This window comes from Pleurodeles waltl, chromosome 1_1 (genome assembly GCF_031143425.1).
Source record: "Pleurodeles waltl isolate 20211129_DDA chromosome 1_1, aPleWal1.hap1.20221129, whole genome shotgun sequence".
Classification (NCBI taxonomy): Eukaryota; Metazoa; Chordata; class Amphibia; order Caudata; family Salamandridae; genus Pleurodeles; species Pleurodeles waltl.
Genome location: NC_090436.1, coordinates 945,345,180 through 945,370,949, shown reverse-complemented (window position 1 = coordinate 945,370,949; position 25,770 = coordinate 945,345,180). Strand labels below are relative to the sequence as shown.

At 45.4% G+C, this 25,770-nt stretch overlaps 1 protein-coding gene across 1 annotated transcript in view; it reads left to right on the top strand.

Moving 5' to 3' along the window:
• The first annotated feature begins 8,674 nt into the window (after positions 1-8,674).
• The window catches only part of LOC138289617 (all-trans-retinol dehydrogenase [NAD(+)] ADH1B-like), a 79,231-nt gene continuing 62,135 nt past the window's right edge, over positions 8,675-25,770 (top strand). The window contains exon 1 of the mRNA XM_069230188.1: positions 8,675-8,827. Coding sequence (XP_069086289.1) covers positions 8,810-8,827 — 18 coding nt within the window. The 5' untranslated portion in view covers positions 8,675-8,809. The remainder of the gene's footprint in view (positions 8,828-25,770) is intronic.

Below are 25,770 nucleotides of genomic sequence, written 5' to 3'. Positions count from 1 at the left end.
TGGGAAGACCTGAACACTCTCTTTGAGATTGTGGTTCCGGCAGATTTGTGGGAGGATTGCAAAAGAGCTGTAGGTTGGCCGACAAGTGAACCAGAGAGAGACAGAGAGACGGGTGCACCATCACCTATGGTGATGAGCTTGTACTATAAGGTGATTGAGCATTTGAAGACGAAGGTTGCCGCGAAAAATGTGGATTGGCAGAAGATTGATCGAACTGCCCAAGAGGCTAAAGAATCGATTCATAGTTACTATGAGAGGTTGTTGAAGGCGTTCAAGAATTACAGTGGCACGGAAACAATTGAGGCGAAGGATATGCTTCATTTTGTGTTTAGATTTGTGGAAGGGTTGGGACCAGAGATAAGTCAGATGATAAAGTCGCATTTGATTTGCTGGCAGTCGAAACCGATTGATGAGGTCTTGACTTATGCGAAATACTGTAGCGACGAAATTGAGGTGAAACAGAAAAAGCTGAAAGAGAAGGTGATGATGATGCAGCTTAAAGCAGCTCAGACAGGTCTGCAAGGTTTGCAAGGGATGCAAGGGTTCCAACAGCAGGTACCGCAACCGCAGCCGCAGTTGCAGGGAAACATGGCATTTCAGCCACAGGCGAGACATCTGACGAACCCAATTACAGATCCGGTACCAGTCAGCATTGGTAACTATCAAGGGGTACATCAGTTTGTGGTATGTGACTCAAGCCCGATAGCACTGTTAGGGAGAGACCTATTGTGTAAGTTGGGTTGTTCAATAATGTGTTCGAACGAAGGAATAACAATTCAGACGAGCAGTGATGGGGAAGAAGAGGACAGTGTAGAGGGGGATGAGATGGAAACAGTCGATGGAGAGTATCCTCTGATTTGTCTTTTCCCGATGATAACTGAAGAAGATATTCCAGCTGAATTACGGGAAACAGTCGGAAAGGAAGTGTGGGACATGACAGGGAAAGAGGTGGGATTGATGAAAGGAGTGGAACCAGTGAAAGTGATGGTAAAGCCCAATGCGATCTTTCCCCAGACCCCACAATACCACATGCCACAAGATACCCTCATGAAAGTTGCTCAACTTATTGACGAATTTGTAAAACAAGGAGTACTGAAGGAAGTGTTAAGTAGTCCATGTAATTCACCAATAATGGGACTAATAAAGCCGAGTGGAAAGGTCCGACTTGTGCAGGACTTGAGGAAAATAAATGACATCATAGTCAAATGCTGCCCTGTTGTACCGAATCCAGCTGTGATAATGTTTCAAATTCCTTGCGATGCCGAATGGTTCTCAGTCATCGATTTGTCACAAGCATTCTTTTCTGTGCCTCTTCATGAGGACAGCCAATTTCTCTTTTGTTTCAAATTCCTAGACAGAGTATACAGTTGGTGTCGAATTCCTCAAGGGTTCTCTGAGTCACCGTCGATATTCAATCAGGTTCTAAAGAAAGACTTGGAAGAGTTAGAGTTGCCATTCGAGTCAACCCTAGTACAGTACATTGACGACTTACTGGTTGCATCAAAGACAGAAAACGACTGCACAGCCGATACCATTGCTCTATTGAACCATTTGGGAGGGAATGGACACAAGGTGTCTCCTTCCAAATTACAGTTCTGTCAGAAGAAAGTGAAATACTTGGGTCACCAAATAGAGAAAGGGTCACGGAGAATAATGAAGGAAAGAATTACAAGTGTACTTCAGATGAGTCTGCCCAAGACGAGAAAGGAGGTGAGGAAATTCTTGGGAATGGTGGGCTACTGTCGCCAGTGGATTCCCAACTTCTCGACTCTAGCGAAGCCTTTACTGAAACTGACCCAGAAGGATGCTTTGGATCAAATTGAACTGAAAGGAGATGAAATGGATGCTTTTGTTGAATTGAAAGAATGCATGTGTAGGGCTCCAGCTTTAGGTATGCCTGATTACACAAAACCTTTCACATTGTTTTGTCATGAACGTGATGCATGTTCTTTGTCTGTCTTGACTCAAGCCCATGGTGGCGTAAACAGACCAGTAGCGTATTTTTCAGCTACTTTGGATCCGGTCGCAGCAGCACTCCCAGGGTGTTTGCGCGCCGTAGCAGCAGTTGGTATCAGCCTCACTCAGAGTGAAGGAATAGTGATGGGACACCAAGTAACAGTCATGGTCCCTCACTCAGTTGAGATACTTTTGACCCGCTCCCGAACGCAACACATGACTGGAGCAAGACTCACAAGGTATGAAACGATAATTCTGGGCTCACCGAACGTGCAGCTGAAAAGGTGCACTACGTTGAATCCAGCTACCTTGCTTCCTGGAGAAAATGCTGAAATTGAGAACGCTGAAGACGTCGAGCATGACTGCCTTCAGGTGACTGAATTTTGCACAAAACCCCGACCGGACATTAAAGATACTAAGCTTGATGAAAGTGACCAAATTCTTTTTGTTGATGGTTCATGTCTAAGAGATGGGATGGGGATTTTGAAAGCAGGATACGCTGTATGCACTGTAACAGGGGTCTTGGAAGCGGGATGGCTTCAAGGAGTCTATTCTGCACAAGTAGCAGAACTTGTAGCCCTTACCAGAGCATGTCAACTGTCTGCATTGATGAAAGTCACCATTTACACTGATAGCCAATATGGGTTTGGGATTGTGCATGACTTTGGACAACTATGGTCACAGAGAGGTTTCCTGACTTCTTCAGGATCCCCAGTGAAAAATGGGGAGAGAATAAGGGAATTGTTACACGCCATTCAAGTGCCAGCTGAAGTTGCAGTGGTAAAGTGCAGTGCTCACACGAAAGGACAGGACTATGTTTCTCTGGGAAATGCATATGCAGATCAAGTCGCAAGATTTTGTGCCTTGAACTGTATATTACTGAGAGATGAATGGAACTCAATAAGTGAGCCAGAACTCGAACCAGCTGAAGCATTTGCCTTGAAGGTCGTAGATACAATAGAGGAACTAAAAGCATTACAAAATAATGTCAGGGAGGATGAAAGAGATTCCTGGATTAAATCACAATGTATAAAGAGACAAGACGAGTTATGGGTTTCACATGAGGGAAAATTTGTTTTGCCAAATAGTCTCTTATCACAGCTTGCGCGGTTCTATCATGGGCAAGCTCACCTAGGGAGAGATGCCATGATAAGATTGTTCAAAACTGATTGGTTTAACCCCAGATTTCGTCAAGCTGCAGAAGCAGTTTGCCATCGATGTGTCACTTGCCAGCAGATGAACCCAGGAAAGGGAACGGTTGTGAACGCGAGCCACATTGGTAGGGCAAGCGGTCCTTTTAGTCGTATGCAGATGGACTTCATTGAGATGCCTGTGCATGGAGGTCTAAGATATGTGTTGGTGATTGTGTGCATTTTTAGTCACTGGATTGAGGCATACCCCACACGTAGAAATGACAGCCTTACAGTTGCCAAGCTATTATTGAGAGAGTTGATACCACGTTTCGGATTCCCGATCTCTTTAGAATCAGATAGGGGAAGTCACTTCAATAACGAGGTGATAAAGTTACTTTGCGAAGCGCTGAACATTGAGCAAAAGCTGCATTGTAGCTATCGCCCTGAAGCATCAGGACTGGTGGAGCAGATGAATGGTACACTGAAATCAAGAATGGCGAAAATATGTTCATCGACAAATTTGAAATGGCCTGACGCATTGCCCTTAGTGCTAATGTCAATGAGAAACACTCCTGATAGAAAAACTGGATTGTCTCCGCACGAAATTCTCATGGGCAGGGCTATGAGACTTCCTGCAGTTGCCGCAAACGTGCTTTTGAATATTACAGATGATATGGTGTTAGACTACTGCAAAGGACTGGCTGACGTGGTTCGCTCTTTCTCTCACCAGGTGGAAGCGACCACTTTGCCACCGATCCAAGGTCCAGGACACGAACTGAAAGCAGGTGACTGGGTCGTGGTAAAGAAGCACGTGAGAAAATCGTGTCTGGAACCCCGTTGGAAAGGCCCTTTCCAAGTGATCCTGACGACAACTACCGCTGTGAAGTGTGCGGGGGTTCCCAACTGGATTCACGCCAGTCACACAAAGAAAGTGTTGTGTCCCACAGATGAGGAAGTTGAAGCGCTGAAATTGCCAGTGCCTGATAAAACAGTGCCGAGTGCTGAGACAGAACAAAAGCGAATTGAAAGCGAACAAGCAGCAGCAGGAGAAAAAGAGATATTATTGGAGGGCGAAGAGTCCGACTCACTTGGGGAAGACCAAGGAGAAAGTTCAGACAGCGACGAAGAAGCTGCAGGTGACAAAGAGCCTGAAGCAGCTGAGGGTAGCAAAAAGCCTGAAGCAGCTGAAGGTGACAAAGAACCTGAAGCAGCTGAAAGTGATACAGAGCCTGACGAAAGTAACGGTGACGAAGGGCTCGAAAAAGGTGAAAAGGCAGGAGAGCCTGATCAGAGGAGGGCTTTCCCAGAAACAGACGATACAGAAAAAGGAAAGGAGAACGTGATCGGTTCCCCTGAAGGAGGGGACAAGGCAGAGCAGAACGAAAAGGTTCAAACCTCTACAGAAAAGGTCGCAGGTCCATCAAATGGACATGGTGCAAAGAGGAGACTAAGTATATCACCAGTAAAACAAAGGTCTGGAGAAGGTTTGAACGACGGAGAAAGGCCAAAAGTAAAAGAGAAGAGGAAAGAAGTGTCTGTCGTGGTACCAACCTCGAGTGAAGAAAAAGACTTGACAAAAGAGGAAAGTACCAGCGAGGCAGAATCGAAAAGAGAAGCAAAATTGAAAAGGAAAAGGATACCAAACAGGAGATATTCTGGTCCTGAATGGGCATATGCAGTCAATGACGATTGGACTGACGAGTTTGTATCTCTAAGCATTGAGAACGAAGAAGAGGAAGAGATACCAATAGAAAAGAAAAGTTTCATAGACTCTGTCGATTGAAAGGGTGATAAATGATATTGCTTGCTACAATCTAACGTGAAACAAAACAACCAGCTGAGACATTGCTAAACCGGATGAGACATTTGCTAAACCGATAAAGACTGAGTTATTGCCGAATTGAGACAAATGCTGCTAACCGATAAGTGACTGGCCTCTTGAAGAAGACGGTGTGAACGTTGCGCTCGCTCAGCTTTGTAACTGAATTGCTAAATAGTTTCATTTATAAGTGCTTCTAACTCTCTGATTCTATACAGATCATGACGCAAAATAATAGAAAGAGATATTGTAAAAATGTGTGTATAGGCTTGGTAATCACATGTGTGATAATAATAATGGCGATTGTGTTTGGAATGCATGGAAACGGTGAGAATGAGACTATTGAGGCTTCTACTATTGCTCCTGTTACTGTCACTGAATTAACACCATTGAAAAGACTAGCATTGGATGAGAGGCTCTTGCACGATAAGAAAGAGCTTTCGTATAATGTTTTCTATCGCTTACTAACAGAATATGTTGAGACAATGGATGCGAAAGATTGTTATGTGTGTACCCAGATACCGACATCAGTGAAGGAAGGGGTGACATATCACCACATGCCTCTTACATACGGGATTACATGTAGTATAGTAATGTCTAGGTTTTATGGTCAAACTAACATACAGTATTTTTACTCAAATTATGATGTTACCTTTGCTTATGTTCCTATAATAGCACAGCTTAGCCAGATTGCTAAAGATTGGGATGCTAAAATAATGAGGGAATTTTTCGAGCCAATGCAACCTTTTGAAACGGCTCATGCTCATAGGGAGAATCTTACCTGCTCACTCTCTGCAGTAGAAATAAGCTTTTTAGATCGCACAGATGATAGAAGGGCACAAATGAAGGCGAAATTAGAAAAAGAACTGCATAAGAGGACTTCAGTAGATAATTATGATTTTGCTGCAATAAAGACACAAGGGAAAATTGCTTTAGATGCTTGGCATGTAGGGAAGTTTTGTATATATTGAGGTGAATCTTATTATGACAACATCTTTGTAGGGGCGAGTGAGTGTAAGCACACGTTTATCTTTAAGGCCAAATGGACATTCATGATGAACGGACTTGACCCTGTCATTCCAGGGGTATATTACATTTGTGGGCATAATGCCTATTATCGTCTTCCAAAGGGATGGTGGGGGAGATGTTATTTGGGTATAGTGTTCCCAAAGGTTTATCAACTGGATGACGTATCGATGATTCAAAAGACATCTGGATCCCATCGTATCCAGAAAAGAGAGACCGCAGCTGCTGTGGTAGGTGATATATTTGGAGCCATGATTCCTTCATTGGGAGTTGTGCTGAATTCCATCAAAATAAGAAAGTTGTCTACTATAGTGGATAACATGTTGACAACGTTTTCAGGTGCTATAATACTGATAGATGCTGAACTTGCAGCGGAAAGAGCTATGACTCTTCAAAATAGGCTTGCTTTAGACATTCTTTTAGCAAAGGATGGAGGCGTTTGCAAAATGATTGGTGCCAGACACTGTTGTACCTATATACCTGACAATAGTGTGAAAATTAAAACTATGCTTGCTAATCTAACAAAAGAAAGTGCAGATTTAAAGGAATTGAAAGAACCAGGAGTGTGGGAGAAGGTTGGAAAGGGACTTGCTTCAGTGGGACATTGGATTGGGGGAATTTGGAACGGAATATTATTGAAAATAGTAGAAGGAATATTAATAGTGATAATTTGTGTATTTGGAATTTGGGGAACAAAAAGGGGAATAATAATGATTATGGAAAGAATTAAAAGAAGAAAGGAGGAGAAAATTATGAAAAGAATGGCAGAAGAATACAAAGCGCAAACTAGGGGAATTAAAAGGAAAAGGGAACTGACAGAATTTTAATGGAATAAAATTTGTGGGCTAAATTTGTGTGATGACAAGTAGTCATCAGAGGAGGGATTGATGAAGCAGAAAATGAAGGTTTTGATTTATTAACGCTTAAACGTAGTGTGACATAATCATGTGTGACATTAACCGAACTAATAAAGACTGTACGGGGACAAAATGTGCCCTTAGAGTAGTTTGCCAACATTTATATGTGTGCTTTGTATAACGTGGTGTATTAGAATTGCACTAATCTGACATAATCATAAACGTATGCTACGATTCGCTTGCTTGAACTACGTTAGCTTAGCATTACTTTAGAGGAGGCTTTGGCCTAGTGGCCTGGTCTCACGGTTTAGATGTTCGTATTTTTCCAATGTGCTATTAAACGTGTATTTCTGCTTGAAGCTGTACTTTTCCACAGAAACTGTTCACATGCTTATCTTAAAGTTTCGTGCCAGCATGGCATATTTTCTCTTTAATTCAAGGTCGATTTGCAGGTGCGGACAATGGAGGCTCTGAAAGTGAGCTAATTGGGAGACAATGTTGCGATTTGCGTACCCATCTCCAAGGATAATGTATGCTTAAGTAAAAGCTTGAGAACTGTCGTTTTTGATTGGTCAATTTGAAGCTAACCTATGAACCCTCCAATGGAGACCCTACAGGACTTGAACTGTTGTCTATAAAAACCAGGTGCACGAGAAGAAAAGACGTCATTACGACCATTACCCGGACACTACGCCATTTTGACTTCGTAGCTATTATGGCCCACTTCGCTGCGACGCCATTTTGAGAGACTTTGATGCTTTCTCTAGTCGAGAGAAAGAGACTTTAATGATTCTTGCCCTAGAGACTTTAACTTTGATCCCTTTGCATGAAGTAGTAGTTTTACCTTGCCGCCGTGAGGCAATTGCCCTGTCCACCCTTGCCCCTTTGTCCCGTCCCATGCTGATCGAAGAACGGTACCTGTGAGACGAAGACTTCCTTGTATGCTGATCGTAAGTGGTAAATATGAAAGGAAATTGTAAAATTGCATTGTGTTCCTTTTAGGTAACCAACTGCTGATTTTTGATAAGATCCCTAGGTAGGAATTTTCTAAATTTATGTTGCTAAATTGTTTTGCATGAAGACCCACATGCCGATGCTAATTTGAGGTTAGATGAGGATTACATATGTCGCACGATGCAATTTGAGATCTTGTTAATTACAGATTATCGTATTAGTGCTTTGCATTGCCATTATCGAATGCCTTGTGATTCAAATGCTACATAGATTACACTTGTTTCGACGATATGGACAGCTATTAATGTTCATTTATGTTTATCATTTGGTGTTGAGACACATTTATATTGTGCTAGCTTTGTTAATATAGGGAAATAAATTCACTAACTTTGCAATAAACTGGTGTGGTTATTCCTGACTGAAAGGTCAGGGTTCGCCGAAATGTATTCTGGACTAATCATTAAGTGTTATGTTGATCAAGGTATTTCTTATGTACATTATTGATTATTGATTTGAGATTAGATTGATCGATTAAGAGTACAGAGAGTTCCCACTTAGTCAAAAGATTCATCGGCCTAAAGAGCGTCCGAACACAGGTAAATTGTTACTACGGTTCGCTCTATCACTGGCCACACTAGAATCATACCGTAACCAAGTTTTGGCATCGAAGGCAGGCCGCGCCCAGCTCACTAAACGTGGGGTTGAACTGCTTTTGTTTGCAACTGAAGTTTGAAAGAAGGAAAGCGCAGTAAAAGCAGTCATTTTGTGGCTTCGTTCCAAGTGTTTGCTTAGATATTTTTTTAACTCTTTTGATTAGGATTTAGGAAAATAACTTGAAGAAGGTGAGGTGCGCCCTCCCTTGTTTGCCAAGGCTGGGATGCTGTTAGTTCGGAGCTGGGGGTTGGGCCCTCGGTTTAAGGGGGTGTAGCTCAGGAAATGATAGTGCAGTTTTTACGGTATATATACATGGTGAGCTGCGCTGCTCACTGACAGAAGGACCCCGCCGTCGCACAGAAGAGTCTGCTGGCCGCGTTGCAGAGTCTTGAAGTCTTCTGAACAACATCATGTCGACCGCCGGCAAAGTAAGCTCGAGAGCTTCAAACATTATTAGCGCTGGGTTGCACACGAGTGAGGGAGTCTTTTGGACCGAATGTTGCACGGACATTTGAACTGAGCGATTGGTGCAAAATGACATTTTTTTGCGCTGATCTGACGGTGCAAATGTCTGTGCAAAACTGCCGCAGCAATAGAGCAATATGCCTAGCCCTTAGGTGTATACGCCTACTTAATTAAAACAATGAAAAAAGCTTCAGTGGGAGAACAACATACTTTTTCTCTTGGTTTGAAGCTGGCCTGTATGATGCTATTAGCACTGCAATCATCTGCGTGAGGCACATATTTGAAATAAGACAGACGCAGCATTTTAAAGGGATCCCTTTTTCCACCACGGCTTTGAAAAGTATTTAAAGAGGTCCGCAAGACTGTGTGAAGGCGCCTCAAATTTATTATATTCATGAGTTTTAGGTAGCAAAGTGGGCATCGAAATGGCACGTGCTATCATAATATGTGGTCCAGTGACGTAGCGTGGGTTGTCAGCACCCGGGGCAAGGCAAGTAATTTGCGCCCCCTAACCCGTGGATTTTAGCACTCGAGTCGAGCTGCGAGTGGGAGCGCGCCCCCCCCCCCATGTGGCGCCCGGTGCGGCCGGCCCCCCCTGCACCCCCCACGCTACGCCACTGATGTGGTCGACATAGCGTGCTTTAATTCAGCTGCCGGATCAAACTGTTCCGACAGAGCTGAACTGGTGTTTGCTTCACGCCCTCCGACAAAGGTTGCTCACAACTGACCGGTCTGTCAGAACACATAGTATAAATAATGAAGCAGCGATTCAGATGGACGAACATCAAATACGACATTTCGATATAGAAAAGAAACATTTAGAAATGCACCAGTTCAAGCATTATGGTGTATATCTATTACGTAACCCTGCATATACATGGAGAATGAGAGGGTGAATTAATGAACGTCGCAGGGAGGCTAAAATGTATCTGATTTAATTGATGAACAGGTATTTGGATTGTAGGAAAGGATGATTGGGTGGATAGATGAACAGACGACGGATGAATGGACGGATGGGTGCATGGATGGATGGATTAGTGAAAAGATAGATGACGGAATGGGTGAATGGGTTGTAGGTGGATGCACTAATACGCACGGATGGCGGGATCTGTAGAAAGACGGGTACATTGATGGTGTACAGAGAAACACGCACCCTTGTAGGTAAAGTTTTTCTGACTGTCTCAGCAATTAATAAAAGATAGCAATAGATGGACTGACAATTGCATAATATACATATATTTTGCTCACTGTTGCAGTCTGTCATAGATAAAATATAGATTATACGTTTGACAGGTAGATGAAATTTATGGACCAATTAACATAAGATGTGCAATAGAACACACATGAAATGTTGTAAAAGAGAGAATCCTCTTTATATACCTACAGGAAACGCGCAACACGTATTTACAATGCAGGAGTTTCCACTTTTGAACGAGGCAAAGGGTGATTTACCTGAGCTTCAGTCACGTGGGTAACGTCAATTGCCCCATGCATGCATGTGTGGTATACGTTCACCCATGTGTTCGCAGGAGTTCTGTGTATTTGTGTGTGCATGTTGGTGCATCCCCGTGTATGCCTTTGTACCATCTCTTCATATATGCATTCGTGCTGTACCCATGCATGTCTGCATAGAGTGCCCCAGTGTGCAATTGTAAGGTGTTCCTATCTAAATCGCCCTTGTAAATACATGTTTGCGAAGGCTCAGCCGAGGATGCGTCCCTGTGTATGCCTCTGGGGAGTTCCCCCGTGAACCAATCAGGTCTCTTTCGCTCCCATCCTGCCATTCCCCTCACTTTCCTTTTCATAAGGCTGCACTTTGCTGAAATACACTGATTATGTTTCTTGGCACATGTACAGCCTCCAACTAAGTGAAACAGATGCCGTCCAAATGGAAAAAAAAAATAGGTTCCGCCAAGGAAACTATACAGCACTCATTACAGATAAAGTATTTTATAGTTGGTAATCAAAAGTTTAATAGTGAGCAACATTTATTCTAGGTTATTTGATATTCCTTTTAAAGTGGGTCCAAAGTGTACTTGTAATCAGAAATACAGAAGAAAATGCAAGCAAATGATTGGCCTACCGTGCAGAACTGTATGAAATGGGCATCGTGCCCAACATTCTTGGCAATGTAATTGCCCAGGCCGCCCATTTAACACACCCAAATGGTCATTTATTTTCCATTTGATATCTTTTTAGTTTGCATTTCTGTGTAGGGTGCTGTGCCACAAAGTACACATTTGTATATCGACCTGCAGTATATCGTCTATCAACATTACACCTACACAAGTAAGTGTGGAGTCAAGAATAGTAAATCTATACTTCCCTATGAATGCTACTTTAACTATAAGTTGGCAGTCAAAAATGTGGTTTCAATTCATGTGTAGGTTGATATCATTGGCCTCGATATTTTGATACACAGCCTGAGGTTCGATGGGAATCCCAGTTGGTAGCACTCTGCTGTAGAGTGGCATTGCTTGAAGAGCGCATGCTCCTACCAGAGTAAATCTGGTTGCTTGACATTCAGTGAAGAGGGACTTTGTAGGAAGAAAACTCTAAAGAAAATTAAAACCATCTTAACCGTAGGCTCAAAAGGGGGCACTGTTCAGAGAACAGCTGTGTAAAGGCAAGTTGCATGCATTATTGTAGAACTTAGGACCAAGATCCTGAGACCCTCTGAGAACCGCTGTCCCCCACCCTCGCAGTGTAGTGGTTCACAAACCAAAGTCGAGCAAGATCTGCTGGTGGAAGCACATTAAGTACAGGATGTCCTTATTCGATGATTCAGCTATTCAGGAAAGCTTGTATGAAGGCCTCTGGGGCTCCGACAATATGGAATTCACCTGGGTTGTGGTGCTAAGCAAGCAAAGCTGTCAATGCCTGCATGAATATGGCTGTTTTCTTAACTTCTGCAATGTGCTTTTTTCTCAGCAGATAGCAACTAGATCTATCTGATTCAGGCGAGAGCTCCAAAGAAGAGTTTGCGTTTGTGTAGTGAACACTGCCACGCGGTGTGGTCCCAGATGTCATTGTCAGAATATTGTGTGACATAAATATGGTGTCTTAAGTATCATCTACAAAAATACTGCCACATTGCAGTTAATAGAAATTTTATACCCAATGGAGCGATAGCTATAACACAGTATCTTAATCAGATAATATTTTTACAGAGCATTTCTGCAAACAACCTTCTTACATAGGTGCCAACACTGTGCCTAGGATTAGAGGTCTGAGAAGTCTGAAGTTTAATGATTCACAAATTTGCATAGTCTTTAATACTTTACAAGACTTGTAAGTGCAATGCCGGCAAAGTTATCTTTTTTTTTTTTTTTTTTTTTTAAAGGGGCACATTTATTAGTACTGTATGGTAGAATGAACCCATTTCTCCCTTTGCTCAAGTTAGCTTGCAGACTGCTGCTGCTCAGCATTCAGGTCACTTGCTTGAAACCCCCACCTCCCAGCAGCATCCCTGACATAGGTCCAACAGTTGCCAGCAAAGTCTCCAGTTCCAAGAAACCTTTTCTGCCCCAGACTCCAGACCCCCTCCTGCTCAGATTCTCCCTCCCACTCCTACTCCCATCACCTTCTGTTTATGGTGACCACGGTTCGGTTTCCAGCAGAGATTTTCTGCCTCACAGTGTCTCAGATGTTCTTGGTGGGGCATTCTGCAGCAGGAATGATCACATCTGGCAGTGAGAGCTGGCAAAACATGATGTCAATAAAGGTTGCCAAGTTTTCCTGAAGTTTCCTGATTTCACTCAAATTAGTAGGTGTAGTTTAAACTCCATCCACCCTTCCTAAGAAGAAAACCTAAAAGAGGACATATTGCACTAAAGCGTGTATCTGAGAAGAAAGACCCAAGGCTGCATTTAGAAGCACTGTCTGGATAATTAGCTACACATCTGGACCTGTGAAGGTAAGTGTTCATATTGAGAACTGTGGCAAATTAACCCTGCCTATTCATGAGATTCTTATGTCTCATTCTGAACACATTCATTTCAACACTCTGAGATCCAACCAGCTCACTTTTGGCCAACCCAGGTGGTCTTCTGAGCACTCCAATATTGTAAGGTATGAGTTTGGGCACCCAGTGACATACACAAATACATGCTTGTTACACTCATAAGAGTGAAAATCTAGGAGGTGGTTGAACAGAAGACTCAGCAGAGCTTCATGTGAAAGTGTCATATTTAATAGATAAACATAAACATCTCTATTGATCTTCAGATAAAAAAAAGTAAAACTTACAATTGGTTCACTGATATATCATAGACCCTCTCTCTACACGTTTTCATGTCCACACTGATTACATATGTCAATGCTCTACATGCATAACTGAATATATATATATGTATGTATATATTTTGCTAATAACTTTGACACTGTTTGATGAATCTCCACTAAACCTTCCAAAAAAGTGCTACTTATTGACTAGTTTGTGTATGGAAAGGTTCAGGATGATCTGTCGAGGAGGGAAGAGAAAAAGGAGGGAGTCGCAAACCACGTTTCCCCAATTTATTTTTCCATAGGCTCTTTAGACACAGCTACAGTCCAGGCCCCTAAACAGATTTACACCAAATGTGTCAGAAAACTAGATCTAAGTCCAGAAATAGTGCTTTTTGTGTTTTGGTGTAAATCTGTTCAGCAGTTTTGGAAAAATTAAGGTGAAAAAAAGAATAGATCAACTGCAAATGATCTGCGGAGGCAAAAAATCTTCCTGAGGTTTGATTGACTGCCGCCTCCTCAAAAATGAAGTGGTGGCAGCCATCTTTGGGGGTTGGGACTTAGTCCTGACTCCCAAGAAAAAAGGCAAAAAAGACATAAAGGTGCAAGGTAGGGAAACCCTGACCCCCTAGTCCTGCTGGCGGAGTCACAGAGGGACTCCGCTTGGGGCCAAAAATATATAAATATTTTTTTGCAATTTGTGGAGGATCAGTGAATTTGTCTAGTATCTGTGAATCCTCAGTAACATTTTAAAAAATCACAGGCTCCCATCTGTTTTTGTTAACCCTGCCCCCGGTGCGCCACGGCTGGGGGGAGACTGCATTAGTTATAGGGAGAAAGAGCACAGCCCTCCTCCCAAAGCCTCAAAGAGGCCCTGGGGACACCAACCTCCAGGCCTGATGAGTTAAATAAAGGGGAAGAGGCGCACTGCCCCCTCCTTGAGTGTCCAAGATGCCACAGAAACCTCACCCCTGGGCATGATATCTTAATTAAAGAGGAGCAGACATGAGCCCCACCAAGCCTCCAAGAGGCTGCAAAGATCCCACCCCCGGGCCAGTATCTTAAATAAAGGGGAGGAGTGCTGCGCCAACCCCTCCCTGAGCCAGGACAGGCCCTGGCGACCCTATCCTTTGGGGTATGTGTAAGGAAATGCCTCCTTGGCATGGTTACCCCCTGACTTTTTGCCTTTGCTGATGCTATGTTTACAATTGAAAGTGTGCTGAGGCCTGCTAACCAGGCCCCAGCACCAGTGTTCTTTCCCTAACCTGTACTTTTGTATCCACAATTGGCAGACCCTGGCATCCAGATAAGTCCCTTGTAACTGGTACTTCTAGTACCAAGGGCCCTGATGCCAGGGAAGGTCTCTAAGGGCTGCAGCATGTATTATGCCACCCTAGAGACCCCTCACCCAGCACAGACACACGGCTTACCAGCTTGTGTGTGCTGGTGAGAACAAAATGAGTAAGTCGACATGGCACTCCCCTCAGGGTGCCATGCCAGCCTCTCACTGCCTATGCAGTATAGGTAAGACACCCCTCTAGCAGGCCTTACAGCCCTAAGGCAGGGTGCACTATATCATAGGTGAGGGTACCAGTGCATGAGCATGGTACCCCTACAGTGTCTAAACAAAACCTTAGACATTGTAAGTGCAGGGTAGCCATAAGAGTATATGGTCTGGGAGTTTGTCAAACACGAACTCCACAGCACCATAATGGCTACACTGAAAACTGGGAAGTTTGGTATCAAACTTCTCAGCACAATAAATGCACACTGATGCCAGTGTACATTTTATTGCAAAATGCACCCCAGAGGGCACCTTAGAGGTGCCCCCTGAAACTTAACCGACTGTCTGTGTAGGCTGACTAGTTCCAGCAGCCTGCCACACTAGAGACATGTTGCTGGCCCCATGGGGAGAGTGCCTTTGTCACTCTGAGGCCAGTAACAAAGCCTGCACTGGGTGGAGATGCTAACACCTCCCCCAGGCAGGAGCTGTAACACCTGGCGGTGAGCCTCAAAGTCTCATCCCTTTGTCACAGCCCAGCAGGGCACTAAAGCTTAGTGGAGTTGCCCGCCCCCTCCGGCCACGGCCCCCACTTTTGGCGGCAAGGCTGGAGGGAACAAAGAAAGCAACAAGGAGGAGTCACTGGCCAGTCAGGACAGCCCCTAAGGTGTCCTGAGCTGAGGTGACTCTAACTTTTAGAAATCCTCCATCTTGCAGATGGAGGATTCCCCCAATAGGGTTAGGATTGTGACCCCCTCCCCTTGGGAGGAGGCACAAAGAGGGTGTACCCACCCTCAGGGCTAGTAGCCATTGGCTACTAACCCCCCAGACCTAAACACGCCCTTAAATTTAGTATTTAAGGGCTACCCTGAACCCTAGAAAATTAGATTCCTGCAACAACAAGAAGAAGGACTGCCTAGCTGAAAACCCCTGCAGAGGAAGACCAGAAGACAACAACTGCCTTGGCTCCAGAAACTCACCGGCCTGTCTCCTGCCTTCCAAAGAACTCTGCTCCAGCGACGCCTTCCAAAGGGACCAGCGACCTCTGCATCCTCTGAGGACTGCCCTGCTTCGACGATGACAAGAAACTCCTGAGGACAGCGGACCTGCTCCAAAAAGACTGCAACTTTATCCAAAGGAGCAGCTTTAAAGAACCCTGCAATCTCCCCGCAAGAAGCGTGAGACTTGCAACACTGCACCCGGCGACCCCGACTCGGCTGGTGGAGAACCAACACCTCAGGGAGGACCCCCGGACTACTCTACGACTGTGAGTACCAAAACCTGTCCCCCCTGACCCCCCACAGCGCCGCCTGCAGAGGGAATCCCGAGGCTTCCCCTGACCGCGACTCTCTGAAACCTAAGTCCCGACGCCTGGAAAAGACCCTGCACCCGCAGCCCCCAGGACCTGAAGGACCGGACTTTCACTGCAGAAGTGACCCCCAGGAGTCCCTCTCCCTTGCCCAAGTGGAGGTTTCCCCGAGGAAGCCCCCCCTTGCCTGCCAGCAGCACTGAAGAGATCCCTTCATCTCTCATTGACTTCCATTGCGAACCCGACGCTTGTTCTAACACTGCACCCGGCCGCCCCCGCGCCGCTGAGGGTGAAATTTCTGTGTGGGCTTGTGTCCCCCCCGGTGCCCTACAAAACCCCCCTGGTCTGCCCTCCGAAGACGCGGGTACTTACCTGCTGGCAGACTGGAACCGGGGCACCCCCTTCTCTCCATTGGAGCCTATGCGTTTTGGGCACCACTTTGAACTCTGCACCTGACCGGCCCTGAGCTGCTGGTGTGGTAACTTTGGGGTTGCTCTGAACCCCCAACGGTGGGCTACCTTGGACCAAGAACTGAACCCTGTAAGTGTCTTACTTACCTGGTAAAACTAACAAAAACTTACCTCCCCCAGGAACTGTGAAAATTGCAGTGTCCACTTTTAAAATAGCTATTTGTGAATAACTTGAAAAGTATACATGCAATTGAAATGATTCAAAGTTCCTAAATGTACTTACCTGCAATACCTTTCAAACAAGATATTACATGTTAAATTTGAACCTGTGGTTCTTAAAATAAACTAAGAAAAGATATTTTTCTATAACAAAACCTATTGGCTGGATTTGTCTCTGAGTGTGTGTACCTCATTTATTGTCTATGTGTATGTACAACAAATGCTTAACACTACTCCTTGGATAAGCCTACTGCTCGACCACACTACCACAAAATAGAGCATTAGTATTATCTCTTTTTACCACTATTTTACCTCTAAGGGGAACCCTTGGACTCTGTGCATGCTATTCCTTACTTTGAAATAGCACATACAGAGCCAACTTCCTACATTGGTGGATCAGCGGTGGGGTACAAGACTTTGCATTTGCTGGACTACTCAGCCAATACCTGATCACACGACAAATTCCAAAATTGTCATTAGAAATTGATTTTTTGCAATTTGAAAAGTTTTCTAAATTCTTTAAAGTCCTGCTAGGGCCTTGTGTTAGTCCCTGTTAGCATTTCTTTTAGAGTTTAAAAGTTTGGTAAAAGTTTGAATTAGATTCTAGAACCAGTTTTAGTTTCTTAAAAAGTATTCCAACTTTTAGAAGCATAATGTCTAGCACAGATGTGAATGTGGTGGAACTCGACACCACACCTTACCTCCATCTACAGATGAGAGAGCTAAGGTCACTCTGTAAACTAAAGAAAATAGCAATGGGCTCCAAACCTACCAAAGTACAGCTCCAGGAGCTGTTGGCAGAGTTTGAAAAGGCCAACCCCTCTGAGGATGGCAACACAGAGGATGAAGATAATGACTTGGAGGAAAATTCCCCCCCTCCAGTCCTACTTAGGGAGAACAGGGCTTCTCAAGCCCTGACTCCACAAATAATAGTCAGAGATGCAGGTTCCCTCACAGGAGGGACCAACAACTCTGAAATCACTGAGGATAACTCCAGTGAAGAGGACATCCAGTTAGCCAGGATGGCCAAAAGATTGGCTTTGGAAAGACAGATCCTAGCCATAGAAAGGGAAAGACAAGAGATGGGCCTAGGACCCATCAATGGTGGCAGCAACATAAATAGGGTCAGAGATTCTCCTGACATGTTGAAAATCCCTAAAGGGATTGTAACTAAATATGAAGATGGTGATGACATCACCAAATGGTTCACAGCTTTTGAGAGGGCTTGTGTAACCAGAAAAGTGAACAGATCTCACTGGGGTGCTCTCCTTTGGGAAATGTTCACAGGAAAGTGTAGGGATAGACTCCTCACCCTCTCTGGAAAAGATGCAGAATCTTATGACCTCATGAAGGGTACCCTGATTGAGGGCTTTGGATTCTCCACTGAGGAGTATAGGATTAGATTCAGGGGGGCTCAAAAATCCTCGAGCCAGACCTGGGTTGACTTTGTAGACTACTCAGTGAAAACACTAGATGGTTGGATTCAAGGCAGTGGTGTAAGTAATTATGATGGGCTGTACAATTTATTTGTGAAAGAACACCTGTTAAGTAATTGTTTCAATGACAAACTGCATCAGCATCTGGTAGACCTAGGACCAATTTCTCCCCAAGAATTGGGAAAGAAGGCGGACCATTGGGTCAAGACTAGGGTGTCCAAAACTTCCACAGGGGGTGACCAAAAGAAAGGGGTCACAAAACCTCCCCAGGGGAAAGGTGGTGAGACAGCCAAAAATAAAAATAGTAAAGAGTCTTCTACAGGCCCCCAAAAACCTGCACAGGAGGGTGGGCCCAGAGCCTCTTCACAAAACAATCCTGGGTACAAGGGTAAAAACTTTGATCCCAAAAAGGCCTGGTGTCGTAGCTGTAATCAGCCTGGACACCAAACTGGAGACAAGGCCTGTCCCAAGAAAGGTTCCACTCCAAACTCCAATCCAGGTAACACTGGAATGGCTAGTCTCCAAGTGGGATCAACAGTGTGCCCAGAGCAAATCAGGGTCCACACTGAAGCTACTCTAGTCTCTGAGGGTGGGGTGGATTTAGCCACACTAGCTGCCTGGCCGCCTAACATGCAAAAATACAGGCAGCAGCTCTTTATTAATGGGACAAGTGTAGAGGGCCTGAGGGATACAGGTGCCAGTGTCACCATGGTGACAGAGAAACTGGTTTCCCCTGGCCAATACCTGACTGGAAAAACCTATACAGTCACCAACGCTGACAATCAGACTAAAGCACATCCCATGGCAATGGTAACTTTAGAATGGGGAGGGGTCAATGGCCTGAAACAGGTGGTGGTCTCCTCAAACATCCCAGTAGACTGTCTGCTTGGAAATGACCTGGAGTCCTCAGCCTGGGCTGAGGTAGAACTAAAAACCCATGCAGCCATGCTGGGTACCCCTGAACTGGTGTGTGTAAAAACAAGAGCACAATGCAAGGCACAGGGTGAAAAAGTAGAGCTGGAGTCTGGAAGAAAGGCCCAGCCTACCAAGAGAAAAGGAAAGTCAGTTGGGAAACCAACTGCAACACAGTCAGAAAAAGAGAACCTCTCTTCTCAGGAAGAAGTTCTGCCCTCTGAGGGAACTGAGCCTTTGGAGCTTGAACCTTATCAGGTTGAGCTCTTAGGCCCAGGGGGACCCTCAAGGGAGGAGCTGTGTAAGGGACAAGAAACCTGTCCCTCTCTTGAAGGCCTTAGGCAGCAAGCTGCTGAAGAGTCCAAGGGCAAGAAAAATGGAACACATAGGGTCTATTGGGAAGATGGACTCCTGTACACTGAGGCCAGAGACCCCAAACCTGGTGCCACTAGGAGAGTGGTAGTGCCTCAGTGGTTCAGAGAGTTTATTCTGACCTTAGCCCATGATATTCCCCTTGCTGGGAATTTGGGACAAACCAAGACGTGGGAGAGGTTAGTCAACCACTTCTACTGGCCCAATATGTCCCACAAGGTTAAGGAGTTTTGCCTCTCCTGCCCCACCTGTCAAGCCAGTGGTAAGACAGGTGGGCACCCAAAGGCCCCCCTCATTCCACTTCCAGTGGTGGGGGTCCCCTTTGAAAGAGTGGGTGTGGACATAGTTGGTCCACTAGAACCTCCCACAGCCTCAGGAAATATGTATATCCTAGTAGTAGTGGATCATGCTACTAGGTATCCTGAAGCTATTCCCCTTAGGTCGACTACTGCCCCTGCAGTAGCCAAGGCCCTCATTGGTATCTTTACCAGAGTGGGTTTTCCTAAGGAGGTGGTGTCTGACAGAGGTACCAACTTCATGGCAGCATACCTAAAACACATGTGGAATGAGTGTGGAGTGACTTACAAATTCACTACACCATACCATCCACAAACTAATGGCTTAGTTGAGAGATTCAACAAGACATTAAAAGGCATGATCATGGGGCTCCCAGAAAAGCTAAAAAGGAGATGGGATGTCCTCTTGCCATGTCTGCTTTTCGCTTACAGAGAGGTGCCACAGAAGGGAGTAGGATTCTCACCCTTTGAACTTCTGTTTGGTCACCCTGTAAGGGGACCACTTGCTCTTGTTAAAGAAGGCTGGGAGAGACCTCTTCATGAGCCTAAACAAGACATAGTGGACTATGTACTTGGCCTTCGCTCTAGAATGGCAGAGTACATGGAAAAGGCAAGCAAAAACCTTGAGGCCAGCCAACAGCTCCAGAAGTTTTGGTATGACCAAAAGGCTGCAATGGTTGAGTTCCAACCAGGGCAGAAAGTCTGGGTTCTGGAGCCTGTGGCTCCCAGGGCACTTCAGGACAAATGGAGTGGCCCTTACCCAGTGCTAGAAAGGAAGAGTCAGGTCACCTACCTGGTGGACCTGGGCACAAGCAGGAGCCCCAAGAGGGTGATCCATGTGAACCGCCTTAAGCTCTTCCATGACAGGGCTGATGTAAATCTGTTGATGGTAACAGATGAGGATCAGGAGGCAGAGAGTGAACCTCTCCCTAATCTTCTGTCATCAGACCCAAAAGATGGCTCAGTAGATGGAGTGATCTACTCAGACACCCTCTCTGGCCAACAGCAAGCTGATTGTAGGAGAGTCCTACAACAGTTTCCTGAACTCTTCTCCCTAACCCCTGGTCAGACACACCTGTGTACCCATGATGTGGACACAGGAGACAGCATGCCTGTCAAAAACAAAATTTTTAGACAGTCTGACCATGTTAAGGAAAGCATCAAGGTGGAAGTCCACAAGATGCTGGAATTGGGAGTAATTGAGCGCTCTGACAGCCCCTGGGCTAGCCCAGTGGTCTTAGTCCCCAAACCTCACACCAAAGATGGAAAGAAAGAGATGAGGTTTTGTGTGGACTACAGAGGGCTCAACTCTGTCACCAAGACAGACGCCCATCCAATTCCTAGAGCTGATGAGCTCATAGACAAATTAGGTGCTGCCAAATTCTTAAGTACCTTTGACTTGACAGCAGGGTACTGGCAAATAAAAATGGCACCTGGAGCAAAAGAGAAAACAGCATTCTCCACACCTGATGGGCATTATCAGTTTACTGTTATGCCCTTTGGTTTAAAGAATGCCCCTGCCACCTTCCAAAGGTTGGTGAATCAAGTCCTTGCTGGTTTGGAGTCCTTTAGCACAGCTTATCTTGATGATATTGCTGTCTTTAGCTCCACCTGGCAGGATCACCTGGTCCACCTGAAGAAGGTTTTGAAGGCTCTGCAATCTGCAGGCCTCTCTATCAAGGCATCCAAATGCCAGATAGGGCAGGGAACTGTGGTTTACTTGGGCCACCTTGTAGGTGGAGGCCAAGTTCAGCCACTACAACCCAAGATCCAGACTATTCTGGACTGGGTAGCTCCAAAAACCCAGACTCAAGTCAGGGCATTCCTTGGCTTGACTGGGTATTACAGGAGGTTTGTGAAGGGATATGGATCCATTGTGACAGCCCTCACTGAACTCACCTCCAAGAAAATGCCAAAGAAAGTGAACTGGACTGTAGAATGCCAACAGGCCTTTGACACCCTGAAACAAGCAATGTGTTCAGCACCAGTTCTAAAAGCTCCAGATTATTCTAAGCAGTTCATTGTGCAGACAGATGCCTCTGAACATGGGATAGGGGCAGTTTTGTCCCAAACAAATGATGATGGCCTTGACCAGCCTGTTGCTTTCATTAGCAGGAGGTTACTCCCCAGGGAGCAGCGTTGGAGTGCCATTGAGAGGGAGGCCTTTGCTGTGGTTTGGTCCCTGAAGAAGCTGAGACCATACCTCTTTGGGACTCACTTCCTAGTTCAAACTGACCACAGACCTCTCAAATGGCTGATGCAAATGAAAGGTGAAAATCCAAAACTGTTGAGGTGGTCCATCTCCCTACAGGGAATGGACTTTATAGTGGAACACAGACCTGGGACTGCCCATGCCAATGCAGATGGCCTTTCCAGGTTCTTCCACTTAGAAAATGAAGACTCTCTTGGGAAAGGTTAGTCTCATCCTCTTTCGTTTGGGGGGGGGGTTGTGTAAGGAAATGCCTCCTTGGCATGGTTACCCCCTGACTTTTTGCCTTTGCTGATGCTATGTTTACAATTGAAAGTGTGCTGAGGCCTGCTAACCAGGCCCCAGCACCAGTGTTCTTTCCCTAACCTGTACTTTTGTATCCACAATTGGCAGACCCTGGCATCCAGATAAGTCCCTTGTAACTGGTACTTCTAGTACTAAGGGCCCTGATGCCAGGGAAGGTCTCTAAGGGCTGCAGCATGTATTATGCCACCCTAGAGACCCCTCACCCAGCACAGACACACTGCTTACCAGCTTGTGTGTGCTGGTGAGAACAAAATGAGTAAGTCGACATGGCACTCCCCTCAGGGTGCCATGCCAGCCTCTCACTGCCTATGCAGTATAGGTAAGACACCCCTCTAGCAGGCCTTACAGCCCTAAGGCAGGGTGCACTATACCATAGGTGAGGGTACCAGTGCATGAGCATGGTACCCCTACAGTGTCTAAACAAAACCTTAGACATTGTAAGTGCAGGGTAGCCATAAGAGTATATGGTCTGGGAGTTTGTCAAACACGAACTCCACCGCACCATAATGGCTACACTGAAAACTGGGAAGTTTGGTATCAAACTTCTCAGCACAATAAATGCACACTGATGCCAGTGTACATTTTATTGCAAAATGCACCCCAGAGGGCACCTTAGAGGTGCCCCCTGAAACTTAACCGACTGTCTGTGTAGGCTGACTAGTTCCAGCAGCCTGCCACACTAGAGACATGTTGCTGGCCCCATGGGGAGAGTGCCTTTGTCACTCTGAGGCCAGTAACAAAGCCTGCACTGGGTGGAGATGCTAACACCTCCCCCAGGCAGGAGCTGTAACACCTGGCGGTGAGCCTCAAAGGCTCACCCCTTTGTCACAGCCCAGCAGGGCACTCCAGCTTAGTGGAGTTGCCCGCCCCCTCCGGCCACGGCCCCCACTTTTGGCGGCAAGGCTGGAGGGAACAAAGAAAGCAACAAGGAGGAGTCACTGGCCAGTCAGGACAGCCCCTAAGGTGTCCTGAGCTGAGGTGACTCTAACTTTTAGAAATCCTCCATCTTGCAGATGGAGGATTCCCCCAATAGGGTTAGGATTGTGACCCCCTCCCCTTGGGAGGAGGCACAAAGAGGGTGTACCCACCCTCAGGGCTAGTAGCCATTGGCTACTAACCCCCCAGACCTAAACACGCCCTTAAATTTAGTATTTAAGGGCTACCCTGAACCCTAGAAAATTAGATTCCTGCAACAACAAGAAGAAGGACTGCCTAGCTGAAAACCCCTGCAGAGGAAGACCAGAAGACAACAACTGCCTTGGCTCCAGAAACTCACCGGCCTGTCTCCTGCCTTCCAAAGAACTCTGCTCCAGCGACGCCTTCCAAAGGGACCAGCGACCTCTGCATCCTCTGAGGACTGCCCTGCTTCGACGACGACAAGAAACTCCCGAGGACAGCGGACCTGCTCCAAAAAGACTGCAACTTTATCCAAAGGAGCAGCTTTAAAGAACCCTGCAATCTCCCCGCAAGAAGCGTGAGACTTGCAACACTGCACCCGGCGACCCCGACTCGGCTGGTGGAGAACCAACACCTCAGGGAGGACCCCCGGACTACTCTACGACTGTGAGTACCAAAACCTGTCCCCCCTGAGCCCCCACAGCGCCGCCTGCAGAGGGAATCCCGAGGCTTCCCCTGACCGCGACTCTCTGAAACCTAAGTCCCGACGCCTGGAAAAGACCCTGCACCCGCAGCCCCCAGGACCTGAAGGACCGGACTTTCACTGCAGAAGTGACCCCCAGGAGTCCCTCTCCCTTGCCCAAGTGGAGGTTTCCCCGAGGAAGCCCCCCCTTGCCTGCCTGCAGCGCTGAAGAGATCCCTTGATCTCTCATTGACTTCCATTGCGAACCCAACGCTTGTTCTAACACTGCACCCGGCCGCCCCCGCGCCGCTGAGGGTGAAATTTCTGTGTGGGCTTGTGTCCCCCCCGGTGCCCTACAAAACCCCCCTGGTCTGCCCTCCGAAGACGCGGGTACTTACCTGCTGGCAGACTGGAACCGGGGCACCCCCTTCTCTCCTTTGGAGCCTATGCGTTTTGGGCACCACTTTGAACTCTGCACCTGACCGGCCCTGAGCTGCTGGTGTGGTAACTTTGGGGTTGCTCTGAACCCCCAACGGTGGCTACCTTGGACCGAGAACTGAACCCTGTAAGTGTCTTACTTACCTGGTAAAACTAACAAAAACTTACCTCCCCCAGGAACTGTGAAAATTGCACTGTGTCCACTTTTAAAATAGCTATTTGTGAATAACTTGAAAAGTATACATGCAATTGAAATGATTCAAAGTTCCTAAATGTACTTACCTGCAATACCTTTCAAACAAGATATTACATGTTAAATTTGAACCTGTGGTTCTTAAAATAAACTAAGAAAATATATTTTTCTATAACAAAACCTATTGGCTGGATTTGTCTCTGAGTGTGTGTACCTCATTTATTGTCTATGTGTATGTACAACAAATGCTTAACACTACTCCTTGGATAAGCCTACTGCTCGACCACACTACCACAAAATAGAGCATTAGTATTATCTCTTTTTACCACTATTTTACCTCTAAGGGGAACCCTTGGACTCTGTGCATGCTATTCCTTACTTTGAAATAGCACATACAGAGCCAACTTCCTACAGTATGCCTGTGGGTTGTTTTCTTGTTAATAAATCCTGTATTTAATCCCATTCCTGCACTTCAGTTTCTCTTAATCACAGGCTGCATTTAAATGACCTAGGCATGACCCAGACTGGCTACATCCCCCTGTTGAACTGCATAACTCACGCCAATACTTTGCCGCTCACCATAGATGACCATTTTATCCTGATGTGTGCATCACTAGTTTGTTATCCCTTTACGTTTTGGCCAGGGCCTGCTGCAGAGTTCACAGAAAACGAGTTTAAAATTTCCATCAACCATTTCTTTCATTGAGTTATTTAATTCATCCAGCCATCAGTATAGAGACAGCATGTGAGTTTGCTCTACACCATTTTTCATTGGTTCCTCTACAGGTGAACAACCAATCCTCTATTTTTTTCAATAAACACTAAACACAACAAAATAACCGAGGCTTTCAGATGTTCAGATGGAACAAGTCAATGCCTCAAAACATAGTTCCACTACCCCCAGGATATATCCCCGCTTCTGACAAAAGTTCCTCTCTTATGCCCAAATTGCTTTAATAATCTTAAAACTTTAAGTTACATTGACATGTTCCAAACATAACAAAATGGAAGAAATACATTTAATGTTTAGAACCTCTTAAATGTAATCAATGTGTCGGAAAAACATTACATGTAAAATTAGCACAAAGCTCATATAAATAATGTTTGCATCAAACCTGATTGAACAAACTCAGAATATGTCAACACAGTAATTTTATCATGCTATGATTCCTATTTTGAAAACAGAAAAGAAAAAGGTGGAAGAAGGATTAAAAGAAAAGGCAGAAATGAAATTCATGTCGTTATCAAAGGATTGTTTATTAGAACAAAGTCAATTAGTTCAAGGAGAGAGAAAGAAGCTGTGGGGTATAGTCCAGTAATATATAACATTTTCTGGTGAAACCCTTCAAGGAGACTTTCAGATCTTGAAAGTATTAGATATACAGATAAAAAGACTAGATAAGCTATTGTGTTAAGGGTGAACATACAAAGTCTTCTGAAATGTCACTTTTTACTGAAATAATGTTCACTCTTTCTAATTTATGGTTATGAAAAAATATATT